Here is a 12,500-nt window from a genome sequence, read left to right on the forward strand (position 1 = left end):
TTACGGTGACCTAAACACACCAGCATCGGTTGTCATGCGATGTTGGGGGACACAGACACAAACATATACACACACATACATACATATATATATATATATATATATATATATATATATATATATACATATATACGACAGGCTTCTTTTAGTTTCCGTCTACCGAATCCACTCACAAGGCTTTGGTCGGCCCGAGGATATAGTAGAAGACACTCGCCCAAGGTGCCACGCAGTGGGAATGACCCTGGAACCATGTGGTCGGTAAGCAAGCTACTTACCACACAGCCACTCCTGCGCCTATATATATATATATATATATATATATATATATATATATATATATATATATATATATATATATATATATATATATATATATATATATATATATATATATATATATATATATATATATATATATATATATATATATATATATATATATATATATATATATATATATATATATATATATATATATATATATATATATATATATATATATATATATATATATATATATTTATAACATTAGAAAGAATAAATATATATTTAAATATGATTAAATATGAAACCTAATTATGTTCGTGTGTTTCCTCTTAACACGTAGCGACAGTGTTTCAGTTTTTTTCTTCTTTCTGTCTTTAATTCTCTCACATAATATATCGTGGATATATATTTTTAACTCTTATGAATTAATTTTGTTCTGAACTGCCGAATCACAAAATAATGCAGAAATTAATTTTCCTACATTTACAGATTCAAAATATTTTGTGCAGGAATTGTTATCGGAATTAGCGAAAGCGGGGACACCTTTTAAATATAATTCTTAAAAATATTACACCCATATGCACAGCCACCCAGCCACCCCATCAACAACCCACACAAATAGTCTCCACCCCACAAAATATATAATTTCGTCATATTCAATATGACTGCATTCACTCGAACATGGTGAAGGTGAAAATTTACACCAATATATTTTATTCAACGCTCCTGTGTGCGACACACACATACACACACACACATACACACATATACATATATGTATATATATATATATATATATATATATATATATATATATATATATATATATATATATATATGTATATACACATATATTTATGCACACACACGCACTCACACACATACATATATATATGCACAGATATACACACACAGGCGCGAATGCACTTGCACATTCAGACACATCATATATATGCATCTATACATACACATACACAAACACATTCTTTTCTGTCGATTAAAACTTTAGAATGTGGTATGTGAGAGATTTGGTCGCTGTTTCTTGCAAGTAAATCATTCACATAGCTGATAGCTTTTTGTGTCATTTTAGGTTGTTATTGTGTTGCTGTTATTCTTCAAGCCCTAGGTCAAACATGTTCCACCATACCCATGACTAAAAGCTTTCCAGCCGTGACTTTCCTGGTTTTCCAGCAGTAATCTAAGGCTGACATCAATTTTTTCATGATTTCTAAAGAGGTTGATGGTGTGATTTAAAGGAGATTTGGCTGTTATTTTTATGGACAAGGATACATGAGAGACCTGGCTGCTGCTTCCGCGGACAACGTTGGGATTCGCTGTGGTGCCTCGTGTTATTATGCAACACACAAATGCAAATGTAGCAACGAGGCTATACCTGTCTTTGTCTTTAAAGTGTGTATTCCCTATCTGTGTTACGAGGACGTCTTGCAAAATTTATGACTATTTAAAATTATCTCATTAATGTGAACGTTTTATATTAATGAATTATTGACTACTTAATTATGCTGTCTTATATGAATCACTACTGTAATATATGTTTAATGTTTTGTGACAGGGAAGCACAGGAGATGAAAGAGAAATGGCAAAAAATATTTCCGATGGGTATGTGACATTTGCAAATACGTTCACGAACAAGTTATCTAACAAGAAAAAAAAAAAATTTTAATAATCAAAAAGTGAATATTAATGTTATATATAAAAAAAGGAAAGGATGAAAACCAGGGATTGAGAAAGGCAGAAAGGCTAAAAGAAGAGAGGAAGGAGAGAGAAGGAAAAAGAGAAGAAGAAAGGGAGGGAGAGAAAGAAAGGGAAAATTAGAGAGAGAGAGAGAGAGAGAGAGAAAGTATCATCGATAGTGTTTCAGCTAGTATCGTACATTCGGACTATCAGTCGAAAGATCAGTAGTTCGTATGCTATAAATAAGACTTGTGTTTCAGGGATGACCGAGACAATTGACTTTCACTGGCTCTATCTATTGATTTGATACATTACCCTATTTAAGCATAGTTATGAGTTGCAGGAACACTAAATAATGAGTGATTTAGTGTTACGCTAGTTTGTAGCGAGCGTTGTTTCGAATTTCTCTTGTGTGCCCAGGCAATCACAAAAATACTGCTACAACAAAATTGCGAAACGTTCACACCGGCATTGGAAAATTCTTTTTTCCTAATAAGAAATTTTCATAATTAGATGAGATACTGTGATCACATTAAAACGATAAAATAAATCACTATTATGAAGTAATTTCTCTGGTGATTTATTACTTCGTTACGAGAAATGCCATCACGTTGAAACTCAATTATGAATGATGTTAAAGGATAATAAAGCGGAGAATCTAATGGGAAACTGGAGAAAAAGAAGTTAATAAGTGCATTATCAATTATCAAAACTACACGTTTTTGACTCTTGTTTGGAATGAATGTTACTAGTGCACACACACTCTATGCATGTGTCTTATGAACTAGTGACATTATATAATTATATATCTCTATGTAATATAAAGTTGAAATAATTGCTAAACATATTTGTTTGTCCAGGTAGATTTATTATTTCACTCCAAGAAATAACTTGACGTTGACAACTCAAAACAAAATTGTTGTTATAGATTCTTAAAACGGAAAAATCTGAGAAACTCGACTAAAACATGCTAATGAGTACATTGGCAATCATCAAAATAAATTAGTTTTGTCATTTGTTGCTTGAAATGTTATTAATCCACAGTGCATATACATATAGTGTATGTGCATTATGAATAAATAGCATTATAGACATATTTATCAATTTGTAAAAATAGTGAAAATAATTTTAAAACCTAACTATTTCTTGTGTTCCTAATTACAAATCCTTACTACTTCAATAAGTGGAAACGAGCAGTTGTGATGTTCAGTCGTTTAAAAGAAAATGGGGAAATCGAGATTCGGACATCATGCTAATTTTTTGAAGTGACCGACCCTTGTTGTTGTCATCTCTGTCCATCTCGCTACTTGGGTTTTGGAGTACCTCGGTCAGTTGGTGATCTGTTCATTCTGTATAAATTTCTATCATATAATTTGTACACATATACAGAGATGATGTATTGGAGCAGTTGTAGTTTACTGAATTGAATATAGTAAATATTTCCTGCACACTAATGCTGGAATAAAATGTAATGTCGAAGCTGACTGGCAAAATTTGAACCGAGGCATTAATCAACGAAATTGATTACTGCTTAGCATGTTAACATCTCTGCTACCCTTAAAAAACTTATAATATTACAGTAATTTGCTTTAAGGTAATAGTAATAATAATGGTTTCCAATTTTGGTGCGAGACCAGTAATTTTAGAGAGTTGGAGTTTGTTGCAGGGTTTAATATTTTTAAAGTTTGCATGCTTTCGAAATAATTAACGTTTTAAATAAAGCAAAGTTTTATGTAATATATTTGAGAATATTAATACATTTCATTGACTGGTTATCATTATATGCGTTCGGGCAACTGCTTGCAAGAATTAAGCGAATTCTATACACGTTTCTCCAGCGCAACATAGCAAGTTCGCTTGCTAGTCAATCACTGTTCGTTAAACTCAGCATACGAAAAAGGAATAAAAAACTTAGTTTTCATTATTAGTAGCTAAGCTAAAGCGGCGAGCTGGCAGAGTCATTACCGCATCAGACAAAATGCTCTACAGCATTTCGTCCATTTTTATGTTCTGAGCTCAAATTCCGTAGATGTCGATTTCCTTTTCCTCCTTTCGGGTTGATAAAGAAAGTTCCAGTCAAGTCCCAGGAATGATGAAATAAATAGCAGTCAAGCACTGGGATCGAAGTAATCGACTTACCCCAACCTTAAAATTCAAGCATTGTGCCTACAGCAGAAAGGATTATTACTAGTAAACCTAAGGCAGTGAGCTCGTAAAATCATTATTGTGCTGGACAAAATGGTCTGAGGCATTTCTTCCAGCTTTAAATTCTGAGTTCAAATGCCGTCGGGATCTTCTTTGCCATTTATAATTTCAGAAATCGGTAAATTAGGATCCAGTTGAGTACTGGGGTTGGTATAATTGACTAACTTTACCTATATTTCAGGTCTTTTAGAAGGCTCTTGTAGAAAAGATTCTTATTATCAAAGCTAGGGTGTAGGTTGGCAGAGTCATTAGAGCGTGGCAGACATCTCCACCTCTGAGTCTAAATAACACCACGACCATCTTCCCCTTTTATTCTTTCAGAGTTGATAAAATAAAAGTTCTTGTCACATACTGCAGTGGATTAAAACAGCTAATCTGTCCCCCAAAATTTTAGTCTCCATGCTTTTGTTAGAAATAATTATTATTAGTAAAATAACATCACCGAATTCCGTATTTTCAGAATTACTTCAACCAAATTCTCGGTGATGGAGTGTGTTCATTACCATTGAGAATTCGTTTATTGTATAAGTAAAAGGAACCACAGTTTTGTTCACAAAGTCTACCAAAAGACATGTATGAACTTAGTTGGCCTAAAGAGAAAAGATGAATTTTTTAGGACATGCATGTTATGTATATGAACGTTATAGAACAAGAATAGAAATTATACTTCAAACAAAATTCCACAAAACCAAAAGTAATGCGAAAGCAGTGCTTCATCCCGGCGCCAATTTGATAAACAACATAGTACCGGGAATCACGAAGAGTTTCGTGATAATATTGAATTATTATCCAGGGAAAATTCATTTCTTTCAGGCGTCTGCTATTGATGATTAGTCTGATAACGTGGTAGTTTTATTTCTTTTCTCCTTCATTTCCATCAATATATTTCGTTTTAAGGAATGGTCTGACGTCACTGCCAATGATTACCGATGAATTTACTTAGCTGTTGTCTTGACACAGTTGAGTTTGACAGAATGAAGTCGAAACTTATTTCACTGTTATTGTTTCTGTATGTGTTCTTTCATGCCAAAGAACCACCTGACCATGAAATACCCATGTATTGAAACGAATAAAAAAGAGAAAGAAGGTGTTGTTGACTATCTCTAAACATGTGTGTGTGTGTGAATGTGTATGTGTGTATGTATGTGCATATGCATGTATGCATGTGTGTATACTTAAATATATCTTTACAAACGCACACACATACACACACACATCTTAATTGCTGGTAGGAACACCGTATTTTGTTTGAAGCCATAATATACTACCAAGTATATAAGTCAATACTGTGGCCTATTTTTACATTAGCAGTGAATTGCAATCAGTTTTAAGTTATCTTCACAAATTTTCTATAGAATTTAAAACCAGCGTTGAAAGTGACGACGTTTCGTATACGGATACGTTTATGTTAACAATGCAATCGATGATTGAAGAATAGGTAATGGGCGTATATACATATTTCAAGAGTTATTACTTCTTCAGAATCATATCCGACCCAATAATTATCCCCGGACAATTCTAAAAGCCACTAAGTTTGGTGGCGTAACACTGTTGAATAAACCGATTTACATATTAATCACATTCCTGGCAACTGATACATATAAATTAGTTGCTTGTAGGGACAACATATATCATTTGCAAGCCTAATATGCTACAGAGTATATTAGTCAATACTATGTCTTACACTTGTATTAGCAGTGTTACGTAATCACTTTGAGTTATCTCGTATTGTTTACATAGACGTATTCGTATACGAAACGTCGTGACTCTCAGTGCTGGCTCTAAATTCTATAGAAAATCTGTGTAATGAGGTTAATGCTTTTTGTGGCTATTCGAGTCGTTGATTGTTTACTCTTATTTCAACCAACTGCCGGTACTACTTTGTACCCTTATTTATTAACTTGCTTTTAGGTTTTAATTGCTAACGAGCCACCTATATTATAATGTACTTAATATAGTTCAATATATTAATATATTATATAATATATTATTGTATTTATTCTATACACTTTGACCGTTTTGAATTTAGCGCTGGCTTTCAACGGTTTTTCTCATGAGTTGTACGAGGCGAGCTACCATTTTTAACCGGAGTATCAGTAAGATCCTCAGAAGAACTAAGATTATAATGATCAGAGTTCGAAATCACGCGAGAAGGATATGTCTGTTCACTTCATTTTACGAGTTTTAGCTCGCACCCTTGCTTTCCGTCAATTCATATGGTTAGTGCTTTGTGTGGCTATTCGAGTAATTTTTAAGACACTTATTTCTAGCAATTTCCGGTACTAATTTGTACATTTGTTTATTAACTTATCTCTAGGTTTTAATTGCTAACGTGCCACCTATATTATAATGTATTTAATGTATCTTATTGTAATATATATATATATATATATATATATATACTCTTTTACTTGTTTCAGTCATTTGACTAAAGGCTGGAGCACCGCCTTTAGTCGACCAAATCGAACCTTTGTAAGCCTAGTACTTATTCTATCGGTCTGTTTTGCCGAACCGCTAGGCTACGGGGACGTAAACACACCACCATCGGTTGTCAAGCGATGCTGGGGGGGGGGGGGACAAACACAGACACAAAAACATATACACACACACTTATATATATATATATATATATATATATATATATATATTTTATATATATATATACGACAGGTTTCTTTCAGTTTCCGTCTACCAAATCCATTCACAATGCTTTGGCCGGCCCGAGGCTATTGTAGAAGACACTAGTCCAAGGTGCCACGCAGTGGTAATGAACCCAGAACCATGTGGTTGATAAACAAGCTACTTACCACCCACCCACTCTTGCGCATGCATATATATATATATATATATATATATATATATATATATATATATATATATATATATATATATATATATATATATATATATATATATATATATATATATATATATATATATATATATATATATATATATATATGTATATATATATGTATATATATATATATATATATATATATATATATATATATATATATATATATATATATATATATATATATATATATATATATGCTGTTCCATGGTGGTAAGGTCAACAAAAATGTATTCCATCTGATGAGAGATAAATATCATTTAATGGACGCAATTCATGTACTGCTTATAGTTTCTTTATTGCCCACAAGGGGCAAAACATAGAGGGGACAAATAAAGGGATTAAGTCGATTACATCGACCCCACTGCGTAACTGGTACTTAATTTATCGACCCCGACCGAAAGGATGAAAGGCAAAGTCGACCTCGGTGGAATTTGAACTCAGAACGTAACGGCAGACGAAATACCGCTAAGCATTTCGCCCGGCGTGCTAACGTTTCTGCCAGCTCGCCGCCTTATAGTTTCTTATAGTTTCGTACTGCTTACAGTTTCTTGTGTGTGTTTGTTTGTGCGAGTGTGTGTGTGTTTGTGTGTGTGTGTGTGTGTGTGAGCTATATATATATATATATATAAATATATATATATATATATATATATATATATATATATATATATATATATATATATACATATATATATATATATTCGTGTATATGTGTATGAGTGTGTGTGTGTGTGTATAAGATTTAGTTAAGATAAAGATTTGTACATTCACTTTTCTTTTGTTTTTGTCTTTAGAGCCACATTCATTCCAGAGGGTCATGAAAAGCCAGAATTTTGGAATTGCCTTGGTGGTTTCGAGCCTTATATGAACGATAAACAGATACAGGTACAATATATTTTTATATAGCGAATGTTCATATAACACCCTACATTGCAAAAATGAAGTGACAGTTATGAAGCATTTTAAAAAGTCATTTCTTTATTTATTACACGTACAATATTATTGACTAAAATAAATGTTCCTAGTGAGGAGGAAGCCATAGTAAATCACTTATATTAGATTCAAAACAAAACAAGCCAACAATTTTATTTGACTACTCAATTTATTATCAGAACATAATATATAAAATAGATATGTACTGTAGAAATACATAATGCATAATCAATTATTAATCGATATATTGTATCTACTTAATCAAAAACCAAAACAAAGTCTATTCAGCTGCGAAGTTTTCTTCCGACAGTAATTAATTTGTTGTTTATGTTTCATAAGGCTGACACTGTACGGAACATATTTTGACTTCATGTTGATATGAATTTCTTCTCCTAGCTTGTAAAAAAAGGAAGAACAGTAGCAACAACTATATTTGAAAGCAAACCCACACCGCTAAACCGTTAAGGTATATTTTCGACTCATGCTTCAGTTCCTATCAACATAAATTACCGACCGAACAAACGAGAAATTTAAGCGGAAACTAATTCTAGTGACGCGTTCGCTGGAACGCAAGTTCTAAAATAACAATATCACTAAAAAGACAATAATAATATGTTATGAATATTGAATTCAAGAAATCAATCAAACTATATTTCTTTCAGAATCTAAAGGCAGAACACAGGCCTCGACTGTTCTGTTTCAGTAAAATCTCGGAACCAATGAAAGTGGAAGAAATATATAACTTTGAACAAGTGAGTTTTGAGTTTTAAATTTGTTTCAACAGGACGAATTGTGTATAATCATGGTAACTGTTTGTTAGTGTGTGAATACTGAAGAGAGGTAGTGCGTTAACCACGAATCAGATTTATGAGTCTGTTACATCTGGTATGCTGAAGTATTCAGTTATGTTTCCCAGATCCTTGTTTCTTTACATTATTTACTATTTAGAGTCACTATTAACTATACACTATTAATTATACACATTCGTATGTCGAGGATACTGTCAGTCAATTCTTGATAATCTTTTATGCATAGTCGTTGACCACATCATTCTTAATCATATAATAACTAACAAATTGATAACATATGTTATCACATTAGCTACACATAAGTTGCCAAAACGACGGCGGTCACGAGAATCGACTGTCAAATGATGTAATGTATTTATGATGTAATGTTTCAAATCCGATCAGGATTAAAATAATATACAGTGAATAATACCTATTTATAAACATTCAAGTAATTCTCAACGTACTAACTTTTCTAACTTCTCTGTACATTTTAATACATACTATGTATTTGTTCAAATGATCGTTAAAAGCAAAGGGAATTAAAACGTAATTAACAGGAGTTTTGTGAAAGTTAAATGAACGTAAAGAAACCTAGTTACCTACTAAAAAACGACCTGAAAAAACTTTTCGCAATCAATTACTTGAAATTATAATCGGTTGAAATGTATGAGCATATTCTTTCCCAGTTGCAAGTAATTTCTATTCTGGACTCTATAGTATTTTGTTAAATTAAAGTATTTGAAAACCGAAAATAAATTTGGACTGATATTCAATAGCACATAATCATCACTTTTATAACTTCAAATATTTTGTATTACTAATTTAAGGTTTCATGATATTCTGTGAAGTATCTGAGGCAGAAATTTGATGTTAGGCAATTTAAGCAAATGTTATATAGGATGGTATTTAAAATATTTTGGAATAGTTTTTTTTTTTGTTTTTTGAGTGAGTGTTTTGACAATTTATCTGCGTCATATACATTTAATGAAACAAATATTCGTTTATAGCATTTATGCTTTGAATTTCTTTTACAAACATTTTTGAATTTTCATTTTAATTAAGTATAATATCGCTGTAGCTACAAGTGCAAAGTATCATTATTTTTCACTAAAGAATGAAAATAAAATAAAAAATAAACAAACTGAAAAATTGAGAGAAAAAACATTAGCATTAAAAAAAAATCAGTTATTAAGTATTAAGTGTGTTTGTACATTCAACAAAGTGCTATTAATGCCAGATATCTAATTGTAATTTGTTTTCTGTTAGCAATATCATTATTTAGATGTTTCCCCAAATATAAATTAATTTCGATTCAACATTAAATGACATTAACGAAACCTTCATATAATCGGTAATAGCTTTTAAACTGGTTACATTTCAATATATTTCTCATACAGCTAATTTTCATAAGAATATATATGTATAAAATTTATGATTCAAATTTTGTTTGTAATTGTCTCTGCTGTACAATAATTGAATTGATGAAATTATATTTACAATTTTAATACGCGCGTGCGCGTTTAAAGTATTTGAACTTGTTATAGAGTGAAAATCAAGAATTAAATGGTTTTCATTAAAGTTTTGATTTTTTACGAAATTATTTCTGATAATTGAATACACTTTTCTAGTGCATATTTAATAGTAGTCTTGCAGATTTACATAACTCTATAAGTATATGGGAGAAATGTGCAGGATTGGATTCGCTCTCGGAGAACGTAGCTGCAGATTATATCAAACTGACGGTGAAGAAAGTCAAAGTTGACCTAACGGGACTTAAAACGAACATTAATTTGTCCTTTAATTAGGAAGGAATGTAATAGTCATGATCCATTACGGAGCCTCCAACACTATTGGTAGGAAGGAAGGGATCGTTAAGCCGAAAGTGTGGTCCAATATTTGTAACAAATTAAATTCCGCTAAAGTTACTTAAGGCCCAGGTTGCGGTGTTAAATTGGGTGACGAAGGAAGTTTACCATCCAAGTAGGCCATATCAAGATTTAAACTAAGAACACAAGGTACCGAAACAAATATCACCAGAACACTTAAGCTGAAATAATACTAGATACACTGTCTCTCTCTGTAAATAGGTACGGTTGATCTCACCTGACACAAAGGCCTGCTTGATGAAAGCTGATATCGTGTTATATAAGGAGGATACAGAAAGTTATCCAATTAATTTCATAGCAATTGCCAACAAGAATGTTACGATTGTTTTGACATCTATGTATCCATCTTATTATATATATAAGATACATCGTACAGAATGACATTCGTCAGTCAAATAATATATTTGGTTATTTATCTTAGTTACTGAAATTCCTTTCGGTAACAGGAGCTTATTTGATTATGTGAAATAAAACTAAGTGTAATATCGTCTAGTATAGAATATTAATTTCTATCAAACAGTTAATGAACGTATTCATGTCCCATACATGATTTGAACACGTTTCAAAAGGAAAATATACCATACAACGGAACAGTCATTAAGGTTTTAAACGTGTACGTATGATGCATTGTATTTGTCATTGCAGGTGTTACAGAGAAGAATGTATATTAAATTGTAATTGATATCTTCTATCGTTTACTTGTTTCAGTCGTTGGACTGTGATCATGCTGGGGCACCGCCTCGAGCAGTGTAGTAAAAAAAACCTCTAGTACTGATGCTTTTTTTTCTTTGAAGCTTGTTACTTACTCTATTGGTGTCTGTTGCTGAACCGCTAGGTTATGGGAACATAAACAAACAAACAACGATTGTGAAGTGGTGGTGAGGGTGACAAATACAGACAGAAAGATGCACACATATATGCACGTTTGAATATGTATATATACGGGCTACCACACAGATTTCGTCGACCAAATCCACTCACAATGCATTGGTCAGTACGGGGCTGTAGTAGAAGACAGTTGCCTAGCCTGCTGCGCGTTGGGACTGACCTCTAAACCAAGTGGTTGCAAAGCGGGGTTCTTAACCACACTGTCATACCTGCGCCTATTTAAAAAAAAACATCAATAGGATTTGATTGGCAACGACCAACGAAGAAAAATTTATTCTACGTATGCAAGTGCTGCTAAGGGAAATACAATTACTATCATGTAAAGGACAGACTGTTATGATGGTTGCCCTTATCAATGTGAAATGTTTATGAAGTAGTCTGTGACAGAAACAATGTTCTCGAAAGTCAATGATATGTTAGCACAGAATAATATGCTGAAATCGATTATCTAGTGTAAGGCATGTTGTTGACTTATAACAATATTGCATTAACTGGGAATGAATTCGATCGATAACATATTTCATATATCTTAATCTTGTGATTTGTTTCGTACTAGACAACCTGGCTTTGTTAAGACATATCTCAATCATACCATATCTAATAGTATAAAGATGCACAGGTACACTAGACGTACTCTAGTTTCAGCAGTGAATATTCAGAAAAAAAACCTACGAAAGATAAAAAAGAAACTTTTAGTGTATTAAGGCATGTAGTATAGGTCCAGCTTGGCATATAAGTCTTGAGCGGATTCGTTGAGAATTTTTGTTTACAAAAATGTGCGTATTATATGCTATGAAATGTGGTGCTTATTTAATCTAGCTTTTTGTTTGAAATACATGAGATTTTTAAAAATAAAGATAATCTTCTATTTATGACCCAACGGCCAATACATAAATTATAGACCATCAATAACATTTTGGGAAATTAACACTACTGGAATTCGAAATCGGCAATTAATCGAAATTACTGGTTTAG

General features: G+C 32.2%; 1 protein-coding gene across 1 annotated transcript in view; it reads left to right on the forward strand.

Moving 5' to 3' along the window:
- Positions 1 to 12,500, forward strand: part of LOC106875763 (villin-1) — a 168,682-nt gene that overhangs the window by 143,762 nt on the left and 12,420 nt on the right. The window contains exons 20-22 of the mRNA XM_089338668.1: positions 1,841 to 1,887; positions 7,822 to 7,912; positions 8,623 to 8,712. Coding sequence (XP_089194794.1) covers positions 1,841 to 1,887; positions 7,822 to 7,912; positions 8,623 to 8,712 — 228 coding nt within the window. The remainder of the gene's footprint in view (positions 1 to 1,840; positions 1,888 to 7,821; positions 7,913 to 8,622; positions 8,713 to 12,500) is intronic.

This window comes from Octopus bimaculoides, chromosome 2, assembly GCF_046866305.1.
Source record: "Octopus bimaculoides isolate indiv1 chromosome 2, ASM4686630v1, whole genome shotgun sequence".
Lineage (NCBI taxonomy): Eukaryota > Metazoa > Mollusca > Cephalopoda > Octopoda > Octopodidae > Octopus > Octopus bimaculoides.